Source organism: Gavia stellata, chromosome 1 (assembly GCF_030936135.1).
Source record: "Gavia stellata isolate bGavSte3 chromosome 1, bGavSte3.hap2, whole genome shotgun sequence".
Taxonomy (NCBI): Eukaryota; Metazoa; Chordata; class Aves; order Gaviiformes; family Gaviidae; genus Gavia; species Gavia stellata.
This window is the reverse complement of record NC_082594.1, coordinates 18,276,265-18,296,855: the sequence shown is the minus strand read 5'-3', so window position 1 is coordinate 18,296,855 and position 20,591 is coordinate 18,276,265. Positions and strand designations below refer to the sequence as shown.

The window sequence follows — 20,591 nt, the reverse complement described above, 5'->3', positions numbered from 1 at the left end:
GACCTGACTACAGGACAATGGGCCAAAAAGAGAAGTGTTAAGAGTTGTGCTAAACACAGTCATGTGCCACCCTATTACTTTTCTTAGTGAGAAAGGGGAGTAATTTACAGTTAGAAGATTTACTAGCTATAAATTAAACACCTTCAAAGTGTTTTAAGGCACCTAAGTCCATCAAACTACAAAATAAAAAGCTTTTAAAACTTTACAGGTGCATTAAAGTTAAATGTCATGTGTTACAGAAATTCTTGCTGTGGCATAAAATCTGTATATACTTTTACTCTAATACAATATTAAAAATTTTCCAAAAATAACATAATTTGTTTTTTAATGTGAGCTGGCATCCTAACCTTGATCAAAGGTTATCCATCTGCTCTTATTTTTCACCTATGCCTGTGTTCAAATGCTAAACAGAAATGTTTCCAGTTAGGAATTCTCTATAAAACTCAATGTATTTTTATTAATTTTTTTAGTAATAATTATCTCATTTGGTTTGCCTCCAAATTATTATACTGTAAAAATAATCCTCTCATAGAAAAGCACTGCATTTAGAAACAAGACAGATCATACTTACCAGATTTTTGCAAATATCTACAAGATCATTCATAAATTTTGATGTTAACAAACGCAGGAATATATTAGACAGCATCTTATTAGCACTGTTCTGTAAGAAAGCAAGATGTACAGATAGGTTAATTAATTTTTTTCACATACCATATGTACGATATTCAACTTTGTGATCTCATTAATGAAGAAAGAAATATAAATTCCTTTATAAAGTTTACCTTGGTACAGTTGCATAAACATTTTGTACACTGCATTATCAAAGTCCTCAGTGAGTTGATCTGGGCATCTTCATTTAGTTTGTTTTTAGACTGAGAAATGTTTTCTCCGACATAATGAATAAGAGACTAGTAAAAATATAACACAGTTAATATACCTCAGTTAAATTCCTTTATATATTGGCACATACACAGCACACACACAGAGACAAAAGGACATGATTCTCATTCATACAGCTTTGATATTTATAGTGTGCATCAATGAGTTTGGACGATTTTTTGTTTTTTGTTTCACTCATTCTGCTCCAAAAGGGACAAAAAGATGGCCTAGACCTGCCTGAAACATTGCTATTTTCATCACAAAAGAAAAATACAGCATCTGTCCATAATGTGTAAGTTTTGGGTTTCCATATTTAAGCAAGAAACCACCTCAGATAGTAGTAGTAGTAGTAATAATAATAGTAGCAGCTGTCTTCATACTGGTTTAAACCATCAAATGATAGTAACAAATTCCTGCATAAAAGACCTATGAAAGGTCTTGTTGTCCTCTAAGTAGTCCTTTGTCCACATGTCCATGATTTTTTTTTTTAAAAGGGGTGACTCAGAAATGTATCAATATTTAGAATACTCTCCACTGCAACACTGATACACTGGTGTACTGACAGAATTTCAGTGACTCCTCTCTTTCTGCAGCAGTAACATACTTAAACCTCTCTCAACTGCCTTTTTTTAAGCAGAAAGCAGTGGAAATATTCATGCTCTAAAAATGTGTCAATATGAATTGAATTTTTAAAATTATTTTATATTTAATGGTCTATTTCATTTTTAATAGCTCCCAAACACATTGCTGCTTACCTTAGCGCTCTGGAACAACTCTGATTTACAGGCATCCTCTTCTTTAAATATACCAGTGTAGCAATAGCAACCAAGAACACCAATCAAGAGACTGACACATCGGACAAGGTGTTCTGCAGCAACAACCTTAGACTAAATCATACACACTGTATAAATACCAGCGGTTTATCATTAAACTTTTTCACCAAAATACAGAATTTTTTAGTCTTTTGTAAACTCTTTTATATACAGGTTTCACCAAAATTAATGAAGATTTGCATCCTAGTGTTTTGCATTGCAGTTGCCTCAGCTTCCTAAAATGTACTCTTGGCTCTCCATGTTATAGTATTCCCTGCATGTCCCATGGCCCTTACACTTCCTTCCTTCACAATACTTTAAATTCTCCCTCTCCTTTAGATTCCATCATAGCAATACTTCCAGCTCTTCCCACATGCTCTGTTTATCTATTTAACCTCCTGCCAGTACAAGAGACAATATGAGCTCGTCAGGAACTACACCACATTCCTACTGCTGTCTCTCCCAATCTTAATAAATTTCTAAGTTGCTTCTTTGCAAGCTACTGTGTCAACAAACAAATGGCATAGATGGTTGTAAATGCATGCAAGCTTACTGCAGGAGTATTCTAGAGATCCCTTTTTACCTCTCTAAATTATTTGGATGAAAGAAGGAGAAAGAGAAGACAAAAAATTATTTGTCTGTCTTTCTCAGGAAGGGAGACCAAAAAGGATTGCTATCACATTCTTGAAAAGTAGGTACCTATAAAAAAATATGGGCAAACTTACGCATACATGCCATTGTTACACATGCAAAACCAGGGACAAGTTTTATAGCTCCTAGCTGGCAGTACCTTGTTTCAAACCTTGGTACTGCCTCTTTTGGCTCACTAAAGATTACAGGACCGTAGCAGTGAATTGCAAGGAAGGCACACCACTATATTAAAACCAAAGCTAGCCTGCCAAAGGAACTGGAAGTTTAAAAAGCCTGCTGCTTTTGTTTTCACAAACTTTTTACAGTTATGTGGTGGGTCTTCCTCTGCAAGTCAGGATTCTTCTCCAAAGGAGACATTCTGTACTGTTTCAACAAGTGGAAGATACAAATAGGATCACAGGATAATTCAGGCTGGAAGGGACCTCAGCAGGTCTCTGGTTCAACCTCAGGCTCACAGCAAGGTCAGTTCTGAGGTCAGAACAGGTTACTCAAGGCTTGATCCAGTCAGAGCTTGAAAACCTCCAAGGATGAAGACTGCACAACCTCTCAGGCAGGGCAACTGCCTGACTGTCCTCAAGTACATAAAATTCTCCTTGTTCGCAGTGTGACCTTCTCTTGAGTCTGCCTGCTGTCTCTCATCTTCCCACAATACACCACTGTGAAGAGCCTGGATCTGTCTTCTAGACAATCTTACAGGCACTGGCAGGCTCCCCAAAAGCCTGTTAGGTCCTCCCAAAGCCACCTCTGCTCCAGGCTGAACAAGCCCAGTTTCCTCTGTGTCTCCTCACAGGTCAAGTCCTGGAGCCCCTGCCATCTCCGTGGCGTCCACTGAACACACTACATGTCTGTCTTGTACTGGGAGGCCCAAAACTGGATGGAGTATTTCAGATGCCTTCTAAAGGCACTGAGTAGAGGGGGATAATCAGTTCCCTTGAGCACTGGCTGTACTCTTGTTAATATAGCCCGTATTTGCAGCTTGCTTTAGAATTACTCCTTTACATAGCTGCCTCTTTTTACAAAACCTAATTATTTGAGACCTCTATGCCTCAGGCTACCTTGGCTGAAAACTGACAAGAGCTTAAAGCATTACAGGGGCACAGAAGTTGAAACCAACGTCACAAAAAGGAGGGTAACAGTGGTTTATGTGGCAACTTTGCACACACTTCCACTTCTATACAGCTTCTACGTATTCCCACATGAATTCCCTTATGAAACCTGTAGATATTTTGCCAATGATGTAAAGAAATACAGACTTCTCTATTTCATATTATTTTATATAGTTTTTAAAATGCTTGTCGTTCATTTTTAGTGGCAAAAGGAATGAAAATCTATATACTTTGCCTTGAAAATACGTTGTTTGGGAGCACAAATATGAAGATATAACAGTAATTTCTAACTTACCTTAGGAGTATAGCTGCTTAAAAGCTTTTCTGACATTGCTAAAAGACAGTACTCCAGTGTTTCCCTAAGATTTTGGTTGATGGCAAGTCTTGAACCAGTCACATTTTTATCTGCAACATTTACTGCAAAGTTAGTGAAAATATCCATTTCATCAAATGTTGTCTGCAGATACAGCTCTTCAACATCAGAAAAATCGTTTTCTTCTTTCCCTTGCAAGTGTTGCACACTTGAAGAAGAGACAACATTTTTACGTTAGCAGCCAGTATAAGACTTAGAAGTCTTTACAACTATTATTGAAATGCAAAAAATAAACAAAAGCAAAATAAAATATTTTATCCTTTTGTGCTTCCTAACTCTGGTTGATCTTTAATTTCTAAGGTGACTTTCATTGCAAAATGGATATTAACATTTTAGCTGCGTCTGAAGAAACTGCAAGGAAAAATGAAGCCTGCACACCCATCATACATTTTACTGTAATTCATATAGCAGCATCTGTTTTGTGTTAAGATGGCTGACCTCAACCTACTTTACACAATTGCAGCAGAAATTCACAAACCCCCTGAAACCAGCATTTTTAACTTCCATCAGAACAAGTTATACACATTTTAGTTTCATTAAGAGGAAACAGGATATAGTCCAAGAGCTTGAACATACGCATCCTTGAAAGATGCAAGAGCATTCTTAGAGTGACTCTGACAGACTCAAGTAACGTGTGGCTGGGGCCACAAATATAGGTGGAGTGGCATGAGGACATATGGACAGTAAGCATCTAGTGAACTTTCTACTTAGCATCTATCTTCAAGAAAAGATGTGCTTCCTTTGGAATGGACGGTAATGTTAAAAAGCACGAAAACACATTTGTATAAAGTTAGAAATTATTTGAAAAATGTAATTGCAATGAATTAAAAATACTTAATGTACTTATGGATAAAGAGACAAATATTTAGCTGAATTACTGAAGAGAGATGATACACATATGCCTTATAAGGTATTTTGTTCAGTACCTGAAGCTTTGACTCTGTCAGTGAAAGACTTTTAACATCTGCTTAAAGCATCTTAACAAATTGCAAAAGCACTATTATTTCTATGGGGTCTGAAAGATGTTGTACAGAAAGATGCAAAACATGAGGAATTAGGCATTTCTTTATCTGTGTGCTAAAATGACAACTATAAGAAGTTTAACTATCTATAAACATTCATTTAAAAACTTACCATTTAGCATCATTTTGGAAAAAAATCATGGCAGCTCTACAGTTCTTCATTGTAAGGCTCACAAGAATTTTTTGTAATACAAGGTGAGGAAAATCACTGTAAAAAAAGAGAATTGTTTTGTATTTTCTTGCAATCAGACAAGCTCTTGGGATTCCTGAAGTGCACCCAAACATTCACCAAATTAAGAGTGTATCTTCAAAGAAGCTTAAGTTTTCACTTAAGATTTCTAACACATAGTTCATGTATCTGCTATGCTATGGACAGATAACCAAATTATGTCCCCAGAATGACATTCTACAGTAAACTTAAAAACCCTATAAACTCTACCAAAGCATTAACATAATACAATTCTGCAAATCCACTTTTCCCTGCGCAATTTTCTGTGTTATATGGTGAACTTACATATAAAATTATGCCACAAAGACTTTACCTGCAGAGCACAGGAGGCAACTCTGCACATTCGTCCATTTCTTCCTCCAAATAGCAGGACAGTACCCATTTCATTATTGCCTCCTTTAACACAGAATTCAGATTTCTTTCACAATTATTCTGCTCCATTCCTACATCCAAATTTTCTGGCACTGAATAGGCAGACATCACTAACGATAAACAACATACAGCAGAACTGTAACAAAAATGGAACACAGGGCATTTGTGAGAAACAACGTGGTATTTGTTGATCAGCACTCCAAAGCAAAGTCAGTATTTCTGCATACTCAGGGAGCATCAAGTACATAAGGAAGTTAATAAGCACGCATACCGGAAAACTCCTTTATTTGAATCTTTGCATTTTCAAAAGCCACATTTTAGCTATTACAGACATTTCCTGTCTATTTTAAAGACTGTTTCAGAATACTCATTTCAGAATCAAAATACATTTAGAAGAAAACATACGTTTTAACTTCAAAAAATCAACATCTCTTTCAGTCAGATTTTAAATTTTTAGTCCATTTTACATTTTTAGTCAATTTTAAATTTGTAGATGCTTGCCTCTCCTCTTCTGCCTCTGCTTTCAGACATGCATCTATTTATGCCCATTTCAAATGCTTAAAACATAAACGCGGGCAGTTCTTAACTAGAAATACAGCCACAACAACAATAATATTACTTTGAATAATACAGTGGTCTTGGTTGCACAGTAAAGAGCAATGTGAATCAAGACACAAAATATTAACCTTGCTTCCCATTTTACCTTGAAGGCTTGCATGCAGGTCCTGAAAATATCTTCCAGACTTCTTTATCTGTTACAACAAGGTTTCCTTGAATCATAGCTCCAAGTAGCCCAAAGCTCTCCACTTCAATTTGCTGAAAACTTATGCTACGAATGGTAAGAGACCAAATCTTTGCCCAGGTTCTCTGGAGCTCCAGCTTGTGAGTGCTTTTCAAATCGGTTTTCTGGTTTTGACACAAAGCTACCTCTGTAAGACACTTCAGCACATATGGGGTCCTTTCCCCTCGGCGCTGCTGAGGCAGTAACTGATGAAGTACATTGAGTAAGGGAGGTAGCTCACTGTTAGGAAGACTCATGGGATACTTTGATATTAATTGAGCTGTAATCTGTAACCTTGAAAACACAAAGTGAAACAATTAATATCAAACATACATAAATTTGCATCTTCAAAAGTAAATGAACAAACAAAGCATGCTCTGATTGTCATTTCACATTTATACTTTCCAGTATTGAGCTGATTTGTTTACTATCAAAGGTTAAAGATTCAGTATTTCTACTGTTTTTACTTGTAAAGTCTGCTCATCTAGTCTCACTATCACTAATAATTTCTTACAAGCTGACTTCACTGATTTCTAATTTCTTACAAGCTGAGTTAACTGATTTCTGACCACAAGGGAAGAAAATTTCAGGAAAAAAAAAATATTTTTCGCCTTCTTCTGGACTAGCCTGTTATACATTCTGATCCAGGGAGTGACCTCATGGGTGAAATTACATAAACATGAAACATTACAACAACATCTCTGCAGATAAGAAAAATAAAATTCATTAAATGAACAAAATGTTAAGCTGGGGATGGTGAGTTGGAAGGGTTTTGCTCATAGCAATGGTTGCAACTCTACTCAAATTAGTAAATTACAGTACTCAGTATTTCTTGGAGATTGCCACCTTTACACAGAATGGCATGTTAACTTCTCAATTGGATCCTAAATAGCCACTTGCCTCAATACTGCAAGCAATACACACACACACACACAAACCTGCTGCCCCAGCTCAGGACCCGATTCACAAGCAGCTACACTGTTCTGGTATCTTGTACAGCAGTTTCCAAGAAAAGTCAGAAAGACGGAGAGGAACAGTAACAGCAAAAAACATCCAGTATAATCTATTTTAGCTAAAAAGTCAACATGCTTGGGCTTAGGACTACAACTGGTAAGTTCTGGAAAAGTTTAACTGTGGTCTTTTAACAACGACTTAACTCCCTGCTACAGAGTCCTTCTCCTCCAGCAGTCAGTGGAAGAAGACATGGAGCTATACCTCCAGTTCAGAAGTCCCTCATGTCAAACAAAATACCCCTCAATCAAGGTCCAAGCTAAGATGCCAGGCCTTGCACTTCAACACTTTTCAGGCCACGTATTATGGCAAACTGTGTGAACTAGTCCAAAATGGCCAAACTGTTAATGGTTGCTGTCCTATGACACAGTCAGCTTAAGACAGCAGTACATCTCGTGTTAATTTCCTAATACTCATAAGCTGGATCACACACACAACACTTCCATAAAGACTGGTAATATCTAGCGCAAAAGACAGGTAAAAAAATCAGAGGCAGTAATATCTTATACACTACAACACAGTTTACCAGACCCCATTTGTTACTTCTTAGGAAATCAAAGATATAAAGTTTTTAAAGCAAGAGTGCCAAGAACACTACTCACTACTTTCCAAATGCTGTGAGAATCTAAGCTTAGTGCTTAGACACATAATTACAGCATGTGCAGACACATAATTTGAAAGCACAACATAGTCAGGAGAACACTTAAATGTAAAAAGATGTCTGTAGTGATATTTGTTTCATGTAAAGATGTTATTACCAAGGTATGACATCAAAATCCTTCTGGGATCTTTGCAGGTTGTCTCGTATTACCTCCCAGCCTAGTTCAATCCTCCTGCGCTTGCTTGGTACTGTTTCATCACTGGACTCTCTTTGTGAAACAGCATACGACTGGGTAATTTCCAGAACTTTGGTATCCTCTGTAAAGACCTTTTATAAAGAGAAATTAAAAAGTACACAAATAAAAAAGAGTAGTATTTACAGAAAACCTGAAATGTTTTCTGGTCCATTTTTCACTGTGTATAAAGCCTCCTAAGAAGCAACCAGAATTATTACTTATTATTCTTCACTATAACAAAACCTCTGTTTATAGTCTAGTAAGAAACACTAGTGAAACCTAGTATAATTTAGGAGCCCACACATTTCTAAACTGTACAAAAATTAACAACTAAACAGAACAGAACACGGACAAAAGGTACTAGTATTTCAGTAAACGATTTTAAGGAAATGCTAAAGCCATATTACTTTAAAAAGCAAAATATACAAGTAAACAGTAAATATATATTCAACTTTATAGTGAAATAAAAATGTTACCTGGTGACAAATATCAGCCATTAACTCAATCAAATTTTCCTTTATAGCAATATTACGTGAGCCTGAAGAATACTTTCCTCTACTACCGATGAGATTTATTTCATTCACCAGCAGATCATATAGGTTATGTAAGATACTTTGCCATTTTGTTGAGTCATATGCACCTGTACATGCAAAACCAATTAAAAGATAACATGTACCGCCCACTTGATACAATACGTAAACCTACCTAGACAACGCAAAATACAGCTAAAATCAGAGTAAAGCATACAAAGCTTAACAAATGCAGGCCTGCAAAACAAGTCTTATAATGGAGAATGAATAAAGTAAAAAAGTGAAGGAAGTTAGGACAGAATATAATCAGCGTTTACAAGTAATTAGGGTAGGAACGAGGTTTCTAATAAACAATTCTTTATCTAACTGGAAAGACTACAACAAAATGCAATGGATAAATTTGGACTAATTATGAACTTTTTGCCATTTGTAGACAGAGTAAAAAAAAAAATATTTTTTTAAAAATGATGCTGTAACTGAAATAGGCCATGACAGACAAACACAACTACTGAGCGATGTGACTTAGACCATAGTAGTAGTTTCTGGACTTAAACAAACCTGGTAAGATATGAATACATGTGGCAATCTAAACTCAATCTGAACTATTACCTCCCTTCCCCAAAGACTCTGTGTTTTGATTTAGTAATTAAAATCACCTTTTGATTAAAAAAAACCCCAATCAACCTTTACAGGACTTAATACAATTAATATTCTCTTAGTGCACACAATTTGAAAACTTACTTTCACTTTCATTCAATATTAACCTATAGCATAAAACTACTGACAAGTAATCATCACTCCCATTAATGCTTCCAAGACTCGTACCAAAATTCAGAAAGTTGGCACAATTATTCGAACAATCACACACAGTGATTAAAAAAAACCCAGAGAGATTTTAACTGTACCTTTTCCCTGAGTTTTGGCACCCTTTGGATGATGAATATGAACTTGGAGACGAAGTAACTCAATTATTGATTCTTTCAGGGAATCCTTTGGTCTATACTGAGTCCATATATAAAGCACGGTAGGTAAAACTTCTTCCCCTACTTTACAAATCCGTATGCGACAGTTGACAGCAAACTTATTGCAGAAAATATTAATTGCTCCAACAATATGATCCAGACCTGCAGTATTCTTCTCCTGCCTGCAACATAAACCAAACACTCAAATTTCCAGAAGAAATAATCTCATTTCTTTTTACAGGAGTTGTTTAAATGTAAATACTAGCAAGTAACTATATTCAGAATATTATTTGCCTAACAAATGCAGAAGTTATTAATATTTTAAAGAATTTATTAAATTGGTGTTCAAAGACAGAACAAAGTATGTCTAAAAAAGAATTACCTGTTATTACTCAAGTCTAATACCAAATTCTTACAATGAGTTATTCTTTATAAGTAGATATTAGCATACAAAAGGAGGACTTGCAACATACCTCGCACACTGCATTGCTTTTGAAAAGAAGATAAACATATCAGAACTCAACCCATCAGTTTGGAAGCAGTACCCCCTCATAAGTGTGTGAATTATCCTAGCCACCAGGACTCTATTAATCTTCCCAGAAGGTTGGAGGTATAATTGGCCATACAGGATCAGCAACTCTGCAAAGGTATTAAAAAAAGTACGTATGATACAGTGTGTATATATATTGTAAATATACAAATATATATATAAACCTATATACTACAGAGGATTACATAAAAAAATGCTTGAAGCAAAATATTGCATTAAATATACAGAAACCACCATTCTGAATTCAGCTGCATGTCATTATTCGCAAAAGTTAACTGGAAAAAAAAACCAAAACCATGTGGTCTTGTCTATAGTGGAAGTAAAGCTCTATTCATTCTGAGCTGGGATACAATCTACTTTGTGTTACACTGAGCAAAGTAGCTACAGCCATGTGATCAACTTTCACAACTACTTCCACACTCAGCTTCTACTCTACATTGATTGCTCAGTGCAGTGGGCTCCATTTGTTGCAGAACACACAATAAAAGTACTCAGACACAATTTACAGCCACACATACATTAACAAAGGATTTGGTGCAGCAGGAACAGGTAAACAGAGGAGAACAGTTGGTACTGAGGCTGCCCATACTTCGATTATATGCAGTTCACCTAGTTCACTCCAGCCTGCAGACCAACACATCCATGCTTTGCACACATTCACAATTTTTCTGAAGGAAAGGCCCCTTCCTCAGACTTTGCTTTCTTATCTCAAGGCCCATTTAGGAATCATCATGCTGTCCTTTCATCAGCTTCATACAAATCACAGTAGCGCATTACCAATCCAGCCATCACCATCAGTTTAACACGACACATACAAAAGCCTTGCTGCTATTTCATTTATGCCACCTCTGAGGCACTCTCTCAGAATCTCTTTTTCTGAATACTCTGCATGGATGACCTTGATGGCATCACCAAGGGTCCTGAGCTCTGGATTCCTATATTGTGGAAAAGCCAGCTTGGGACAACTATAAATAAATAAATTGCAATGCTACTGCTTCATTGTTGTGCAGGCCTTAGTAGATTTATGGACATCCTGGACTCCAGCAGGACTCATAATGCCACCTTCACCAAGTCTTTTGTAACTCTGGCCTCAGATTCAATAGAGATACCAGCACCTTATTTCCAAGCAAGCACAGGGTCATTTGCAGAACTCAGGTGACTCTCTGAATCATGGGAATCAGAGACAGTTCACACCCCTATATTACTGGGTGACAAAGCTTCAACCTGGTGACAACAGTGCCCAAGCCTGGTTTAACTGTGTCCCTTCTGCATAAAGGGTGGAAGTGGAATGTGCATCAGTGACCTCCCAACATGCTCAGAACAGTGGGCCCTACACAACTCCAAGTGCACTGCAGCCCAGGCTCACAACAGCCCACAGCCAACGCTCCATGTCCCTGCAGGGGATTCTTATACTGGGACCTCCTCAGGTTGGGAAACCACTCCTGCTCACACCTGCAGAGCACTTACTGGCTGAACTCTTTTCACATCTACTCTCCATGCTCTCTGCTGACCTCCCCTCAAAGAACACACATGCAAGGAAAGCACAGAGCTTTACACAACGCCTAGAATCTTAATAGGAGCAGAACAAGCATGTGAACGAAGCATTCAAAAAATAAGAAAACTTGATCCCACAACACCAGCTGATCTCTTCTCATAGCTGAGCCTGCTTCAAGTACGGGATTGGACTACAAATCTCCTGAGATTCCTTCCAACGTGAATTATTCTCTAATTCCCTGGGAGAGCCAATACAGCTATAATATATACAGAGATGAACATGGAAGAAGGAAAATATTGCCTATGATTTTTTAAAACCAGGTTCTGAACACAGGAAAAGTATAGCTATAGCAGCCAGCAATATGTTCCTTCTGAAGGCCAACAGACTCTACTGGAAACTAACAAAATCTGGTTGACCTGGCTGAACTAAAAGAGCAGGCACAACGCTTCTTTTATCCACGGAGGAAAAAAGGTCCAGAAAGTCATAATGGTCTCTAAACCCTGCTTTCATGCCTTATCCTCCATGCTCTATTTAGACACCTGAATAGAGACTTTCTGGTCCAGCCCCCCCCCCCCCCCCCAAGTTGTTGGAAGAGCTGAAAACCCTTTCTCTGCTTGACTGAGCTTCCTCTTTCTTCTCCAAGTCCAACTGCCTGCACACCAGTCACCACTTAAGAGCACGGTCTAGTGTATTTTCATGCTGGAACTGCTACTCCTGCCACGTCTCCAGCACTTCATGTTCCCAAGCTTCTGTCAAGCCTCATTTAAGTGAGCCAAGACCTGCTATCAGTCCCACTTATAAAGCTTCATGACCCTCTCAAACACAGCTTTCATGCTGTCCTCCATCTCCACCCCCCTTCAGCCCTGCAGTGTTGCATCCTCCTCTCTGGGATGCCTGCAACAACATGGGGACCAGATCGGGGGTGAAGAGGTAGGGGAAAGAAGCTGTGTGGCACCCTCCTCTTCAGAAGAATATGCAGAAGAAAAGCAAGTCTGTTGGTCCTTGAATATATGTGACAATGCATGATTCTGTTGTTTATTGCTATCCTTCCCACAGTTCTTAGGGTATCAAGGACACAGTTTTCTGTAGATGGCAGTAAAACTGGTATAGATCCAGTTCTGCCTTAATTCCTACAGCACACAGGTGAAATCAAGCTCTGAAAACCCTAAGATGTGCTAACTTCAGTACCAGGGGGTGGCACAGCAAATAGAGCATCTAGACATTTAGATTAAGGAAGACACAGTGTAATTTGTTAAGCAGCAAGAGTGCAAAGAGGCCTCCTTGGCAGTATCAATTCCTCCTTGTTTTGGTGGCTGGTGTTTGCTGGAAGATGGATCGAGAATCTTCTGCTGCTTTGAGTGCCTGATGGAGTACTGGAGGAGGTCTTTGAGCACCAATGGACTATCTCATCCATTTTTGCTGTGAATGTGCTCTGAACAAAGCAACTGCCTTCCTAGATTAAGGAACAGTTTAGGCTTCCATCCTATGGAGATCACACAAACTGCTCACATCAGTAATCAGCTACCTGGAATTTCTGCTGATGCAAAAGTTTACTTATATCGCATCCTACATGATGACTTGGCATGTCACAATCTTAGTGTACTCTTAGAAACAACAGCATATCAGCAAGTGGAACAGAACATCCTTTTCATCCTCTCCCCTTGTTGGTGACCCCCTAGTTACAGACTACCCAATGAACTCTATGTATTATATTCTTACGAACTGCCAATGCTGTGAAATAAAAGTCACTGTTTAGTACCACGTAAGAGTCTCTGCATTGGAACATTCATGACTGGCAGAGATTTAAGGAGTAAGAGTGCTCTCCCATAGCTGACGCAGGACAGCTGAACATGCAGCCTTGTCAGTATGCATACGGGGATGTGTGGCGAAGGGGGTGTCACCACAACTGCCTGCTACCTCACTTGATAACAGACATGCTGAATAAATGGAAACCTTTCAACCTACTGTCATGGTTTAGGTCAGGAAAGACTAAATGCACACATTAATTGCTGCACAGTAATTTGCATATTTATTGCCTCTGAGGAACTACAAACAGAACACTACAAAGTTGCAGAAAAACGGTTCTCTCTCCTTCCGCTCTCCTTGCTGAGAAGAGCAGTGGTTGTCAGTGGTAAGGAGCAGCAGAGTGTTATGTGTGGTGGTTCTGGCTATACAAGCTTGGTCCCAGGCACGCCTAGAGGTCCTCCACAGTCTAAAGGCAGAACCGTGGTGACACACCACCACCACCCCCTTTGCACCTTCAAGCTGAAGTAGATGAGTTTTGGTGAGGTGGAGAGCACCTTCCAGATTGTTTTGTGTTTACTGGTCAGTGAAGTGCTCTGAGCTGTTGTTCACTGATTGGTGTAGCAAGTCACTGGATCATGTAAGCAGGCTTAGCTATGAGATCAGACCAGCTGGTGTTATTGAATCAGTCATTCTTGTGTAAGTTTGGTTCTGCTATTTCTGCCAGTTACATCGGTTTTTTGACCCACAACACCTGCCTAACTGTGCTTTATCTGACAAGAAGTTACATCCCTAACACCTGCACAGCAGCACACCAAAGGTCAAACTGTGGGCTCTCTGACATTCACCTCATTACTCAAGTTCTACCAGCTCCGTAGGCCGTGACACTTTCCACCCCATGCTCTACACCTCCCTAACACTCACTCGTTTAATGGTACATAGTGGGAGGTTACTTGCATCATAAATTACATCCTTTGCAACAGTCTCCAGACTCAAGGCTTGGAGATAATAGAAGATATGATGTATCTAGTCAATCCCATATTCATCTGCCCATAATTTCATCATTTTGCTTTTGAAGTGAGATCCATTACCAGACTCAGTTATTTCTGGTGTACCATATCTCCACAAAATTTATTTTTCAAGACCTACTACAGTGCCTTCAACAGTGGCATAAACTACCGGGCAAGCCTCCAGGCAGCTCGCAGCTTTAAAATAGGTACAAGATACTGATTCCCCCTACTAGGCCTGTACAAAGGTCCAATGTAGTCTACCTACCACACATCTCCAACCTGGTGGTTTAAAGGACAGCTTGCACACTTCAATACCTTTTGTGGTTTAGCTTTTCTCACTAGTGAACAAAAATTCAAATACCTTTATTACTTGTAGAACGGCATCTTTAGACAAATCACTCCTCAGTCTCTTGCCCAGAGACAGGTGGAATCCCATCTTACATGTTTCATGAGTCCATCAAGTTACAAATAGGTCCACTCTACACTCCCATTCCAGAACTTTGTTGATTGCAGCAACTTCAGTAGTTTGGTCTGATTGATGTTGATTTGTTCTTTGGTGGCTCTTCCATTTGGGACATAGCTAATGACGTGTCACACCCATACATTGAGGTTTTTTTCAAATCCCATGTGATGTTTTTCCACAAGGTAGCTATCCAAATAGGCCTCCTTCATCTCTGTCAAGTCCTGCTTCCACTGTGTAAGCCAGCCCCAGAGGGCTCTGGCCACCATCCACGAGTCAGGTAAAACCTACGCTGTTTCCTCTGTAATGCTGCATCAATGGCCAGTCTTATGGCTTGGACTTCTGCATATTGACTTGGCTGTCCTTCACCTTCATCAACTTCTATCACCTGTTGGTCAGGATTCCAAATGACAGCTTTACATCTTCACCAACGGCCAACAATTAGGCAAGAACTGTTAGCGAACAGGGCACGTTACTAATTTTTTGAAAGCCTGTCATATTCCAGGGCTTCTTGAGCAAGTGGTAATACCTTGGGTGACAGCCCAAAAGTCACGATGTTTGGAGCAATCCATCAACTCCTCCTGTAGGACGGAGCATCCCTGTTTTCCCCTTATGAGTCAGTATATTCCAGGTCACACTTGTGTGGAAAGTCAAAGACATTTCTCCTTTTAGAAAACAGTGAAGTACCAGCAAGTGGGAAGCCAGCAGCATTTCTGATTCCATTGCCGCTACTTCAAACGCTGCCCAGATTCCTTAACAGACGGCCAGTATTTCTTCTTCTGACAGGGTATAGTTGGTAGCCTATAGTCAGATCTTATTGTTGCTCAGGTTGTCACTCAAGTAAGCCCATTTTCCTAGTGACTTGGTACAGCGGATTCATGAGCGGATTCATGAGCGGACTGTATCCAGGAATGTGCATTTACCAAAATCTCATCATTCCAAGAAAAACTTGCGTTTCCTTTTTATTGATAAGCGCTGCCACTGCTGCGATGCTGTAAATCATGTCAGTAGAAATGCAATAGCACCCATCTTGCCCTTTAACACCAAGAAACTATTTCCTGCACAGGTCTTTTCACCTTATCTCTTCTGAGCACACATCTTGCATTTAGTAAAATTCACTTTGCTTTTGTTACACACCTCATGGGTAGTGTTTTCCCGTACTACAATGTAATCAATGTACCGTAAGTGTTCTGGGGCACTGTCCTCTCCCAAGACCTTTTCTACAAGTCCATAACAGATGGGCTATCCTTCCATCCTTGTCGCAGAAGGTTCTAGGCATATTGTACTCCTCTCATGCTTCCAGCTTCAGTCCATACACAAAGAGACTCAGCTCATTTCCATGTTCCTAAACTACCTAACTACCACACAACAACTCCCATAGGCTCTCATGTAACCTGTATGTACCCTTCCAGTGACACTCAGTCTCAGTTTTCCTTCTCTGCCTTCTTCAGTATCTCTCTTCAATGTCCCTGGCTTCTTGTCCCATTCCCTACTTGCCTACCCTCAGCTCTACCTGAGTACCCAGTTCTTCTTCAGATGCCTTTCCTGATTATTGCTCTGAACTCCAGCTTCCAGCGTCCTTATCTGATTAGTCCCTGCCTTCGCATTCTGCTCCAACCTGCAGGCTGACAGCCCTCTGTGTTCTCCCTAGCTCCTAGTCTCAGGCAGCTTTCCCACACACTTCCAGCTTCCCCTTCTACCCTCAAGTTCCAGTTCTATCTCCATGGCCGTACATGGTACGAACTTGTTTAACTTCTGAGATCCCACCCTCAGGCTCTCCAATCACATCTCCCATCCTGAATTGTTCCAGATCAGTCACTTTGCTTTGCCAGTCTTCTGCAGGGCTTTATGCCTCCCCTTTCACTCCCAGTATCACCAGATCCCTCTTCCAAGTTCTTTGCAGGTTTATTTCTATTCTGTAGTTAAGCAACTCTCTTCAAGCTACAGAGCAGAGTATTTTCTCATAAAATACTTTTCAGAAATCCAAACTTAGACTTCAAAAAAATAGATAGTATTTCTACGCTTTCTCCAGAATTGCACATGCAACATTCAACAAACTAGACTGTAAAACTTCTAATACCTTCTTTCTTTTTTTTTTTTCCAAATTACAGTGCTATTACATCAACAAATGAAAACAGATGGGTTGAAAGCTTACTTCATGTCAGACAGATGATTCAAAATACATTAACATTCTAAGTAACATGCTAAGTAAGTTAACTGTCTTGGAGTCAAATCCAATCCTCTGAAAAGTGAAAAATTATGTTTGCATTTCCGCTCAGTTCAGGTTGCATGCAATACTATGACCCAACTTTTTAATCTGTTTTTGTCTATTTAAATCTTAAGCTTTCTATTTTTTCTTTATATGCAGTATGTGCATATAACAATGAATCAATGCTTTTTTAGGACCTTCATGAGCCAACAAAACTCAGGTAATAAAATTTAATAGTAATACATTAACTATATCAAAACTATACCAGCCAATACCTAATAACTTGTAAACCACTGCATGCCAACACGAGTTTTACCGAGGCTATTTCCAGCACGCACATTGCATGGATTTGTTATACACATTAAGCGCTGTGGAGACAATGCACACGTAACCTGATTGTATATAAGTACATATATTTCAGTAAGCAACAGACAAACAGTATGCAGAAAGAAAAAAAATCAATTCCTCATCTTTGCTGCTTTAGTTAGTTCAACTGTAAGTCTTCAAGGCTGACAATATTTTACTCCATGGTTTGCGTAGTATTTCACATAACATGCCATTACACAAATTGAAATGCACCTAAACATGCTTCTGTAATAGAAAAACATATTTGTAAGTACGCTTAAAAATGTTACCTGACCACTGCTGCTGGGATATCTCACACCAATATTTCCTGACTGAGAGGATATCTTTTAGAAGTACACTACTACAGTCAGATCCATAAGCAGCACAACTTGCTGGATCTCTTATAATTTCCATTACATAAATCAGAAGTTCCTGACATTTCAGTCTGGGTCCTCCTACATGAAGAAAGAACATGAGACTGTAATTAATCCAAAATGTGCCAAATAAATCTGGAATTAATTGTTTATAAATGTTTGCTTAAAAATAAAAAACCCCACCCAACAGTTCAGAAACAGTTCTGTTAGGAATCATCTTCTTAAACAAACTGTTTCTAAGAAATAAATGACTTAAGAAAGGATACGTCAGTTATATACACATTGAATAATAAGAAAAAAAGCACTGTGAGCATCAAGAAGGACAGAGAAGGAGCACAAAGGATGGATTCACATGAAGGTATTTAAATTGTAAACATCTGGAAGTGAGCAAGATGAACCCCACTGTGGTAACTTAGTTCAGAGTAAAAATTAAAAGTTGAAAGCAAAGCACCAAAACAAAATGTTAATTCTATATGAATATATATTACTGACTTTTATTAGCACATCTGATGAAATATTTGACCAAACTTCCAACTTCTTGCATCTTTTTCTGTCTGGTAGTTTGGGTTGAAGCAGCTGCATTTGGTTTTGTCAGTTGGAGGTTTTTCATTTCTTTCTGGAGATATTTTTGCAGGACACTTCCAAAATAAAAGAGATATTGATCAAGGATCTGCACATTTATAACTAAAGTAAAATACGTAAATGTTGGTTTAGCCTAGAATGCCAGTGCTTGTTCTTCTCGCAACTCTAATTATCAAAGACTGAAAACAACTGAAATAGATTACAGTCTAAGCATGACGGAAATAGTCTATAAAAGGAGCTATTAGTTTTAAAGATAATCCAGAAGCAGCTTGGATAGGAACCAAACTTTCCTTTAAACTTTTCATAATGCTAAACATACAATTTATAATATGGAAAAAAAGCAATCTGAAGCCTTTTTGTTTATGCTGCAACATTATACAACAAAATATTAAGAAGTACTCTTCATTGTTTTTATTGGGGAAAACCTTCAAGTCCTATTTCTCCATCATTTAAAATTAACATATAGATTAGATTTTAGATCTAACAATAAATTAAATTTTTCACTGGCTTTGTCACTGGCAATTACTGGAGACTTTCTGGCCCACTAGTTGTATTCAGTTCAGAGTCATCTCTATTTTTGTATTCCTCCTATGTATTTCTAGTATTTTATTGGCCATCTCAAATGCAACATACAAAATTTATCAAATACTTCTTATGACATTTTTGGTACAGCCATGAAACAAGAACTATTCCAATGCTGTCCAATTAAAAAACATAATGGAAAGCTGACCAGGCACCAGGTTATGGAAACTAATGCTTCAGATGCACTCATAACGTGAAATTTAACACTGGTCCCAGCTGCTCTAAGAATTTATCACACTCACGCTCAGTGCAATCTTGTAGTACACCTACAGCAGATTAAATCAAAGACGGGCCTCTACAAACCTCAGCACGGCTTCTTTAATTCACAAGCCGCAGTCCTTCTATCATGTCTTGAAGAACGCAGTAACACAAAAAATTCTAATGAGCTATCTATAATCTACATATGAACTATACATTGAAAATCAGATGCAGAGGATAATTTTCAATAAAAGAAAGTACCTATTATTTTTGCAAGGAAAGAAGACCACCCGATTAATGATCAGTTTCCTAGCAGTTAAGTTTTCTGTATGTGATAAGTGTTGCATTTTTGGCTATTTTAAATTTACTTCTTTTAGAGACTAACATAAGTCATTTCTTGTTTACAAGCTAACAAGAAATCTAAATCAATCTGCAGAAAGATCAGCATTAAAATAGGCCTGGTAAACAAAAGAATGCTGTTCCATGTAAGAAAATTGCGACCATTCATAAAGGGAAAAAAAAAACCCTACCTAAATACAGCATCCCAGTTGAGTTGCTTTCCTTGTTTAGAATCAGAATTCCGGTCCAGCTGGAGAACTGTTTCAGAATCACGGAGAAGTCGCTTGAAATTTTCAATTTCTTTCTGAAAATATATTTCAAGAAAGATAATTATTAATGATTCCCTTCATCGCTAATTGAGGCACACACACCAAAAGAAAACTTGTTACCCTTCGCTCCACAGCTTTCTCATTTTCAAGGCGACGACAACAAATGAGCAGATCATGTAATGCAAGACTCATGGTTCAGTTTAACAGAAGAGTCATTTGTATCTGCAAACAGAAGAAAAGGATAAAACAGTAATTATTTTATTTAACACACAGCCCAGTCAACCAGTCCAAAAGTTGGAAATGCAATATACTGAAAATCCAGTATCAATCACAACCACACATGTTATTTCACTCATTTGTCTCTGGGTTAGTCTTATTGGTCACAAGACTGAAGCAAAGTCTCATGTCAAGAATGTAATCTATTCCCGCAGGCAACAATTGTAAAGAATAACAGCAGAGATCCCCTTCACATGACTCTGATTTCCGCCCTTTTTGTAAGTGGTAATAAGTTGGTCAGACAATATGGAGTGAAATTATAATAAGATTAAAATGACACAGAGCTGAACACATTCAGGCAAAAAGCACTAACTTTCAGTAGACAGCTGTTATCAGTAGCTGTCTTAACCTGATGCTGCCAGAAGGTAGCACTTTGAAAACTCTCTCTTCTCTCACATCCTACATTTTCACAGGTATGCACTATCATATTGACAAATCCCTCTGGACTCAACATGTCAAAGGATGCTCAAGTATCAATCGTAAGAGGAAACAACTTTTCTTCTGTGACCGCTTAAAATTATGCCTCATCTCCTTCAACAGAGGTTGGAATTAGCTAGACCTTGCATGTCTGGTTTACATAAAGTTATGCTGATGC

General features: G+C 38.4%; 1 protein-coding gene across 1 annotated transcript in view; it reads right to left on the bottom strand.

The window, feature by feature from the left end:
• Positions 1–19,912, bottom strand: part of ATM (ATM serine/threonine kinase) — an 80,270-nt gene extending 60,358 nt beyond the window's left edge. The window contains exons 1-15 of the mRNA XM_059825166.1: positions 19,841–19,912; positions 19,643–19,755; positions 18,243–18,388; positions 17,667–17,831; positions 10,038–10,203; positions 9,508–9,746; positions 8,549–8,712; positions 7,995–8,164; positions 6,148–6,519; positions 5,386–5,580; positions 4,956–5,051; positions 3,744–3,969; positions 1,635–1,760; positions 783–908; positions 572–661 (exon numbers count right to left, since the gene is read on the bottom strand). Coding sequence (XP_059681149.1) covers positions 572–661; positions 783–908; positions 1,635–1,760; positions 3,744–3,969; positions 4,956–5,051; positions 5,386–5,580; positions 6,148–6,519; positions 7,995–8,164; positions 8,549–8,712; positions 9,508–9,746; positions 10,038–10,203; positions 17,667–17,831; positions 18,243–18,388; positions 19,643–19,755; positions 19,841–19,912 — 2,466 coding nt within the window. The remainder of the gene's footprint in view (positions 1–571; positions 662–782; positions 909–1,634; positions 1,761–3,743; positions 3,970–4,955; positions 5,052–5,385; positions 5,581–6,147; positions 6,520–7,994; positions 8,165–8,548; positions 8,713–9,507; positions 9,747–10,037; positions 10,204–17,666; positions 17,832–18,242; positions 18,389–19,642; positions 19,756–19,840) is intronic.
• Positions 19,913–20,591: the final 679 nt, after the last annotated feature.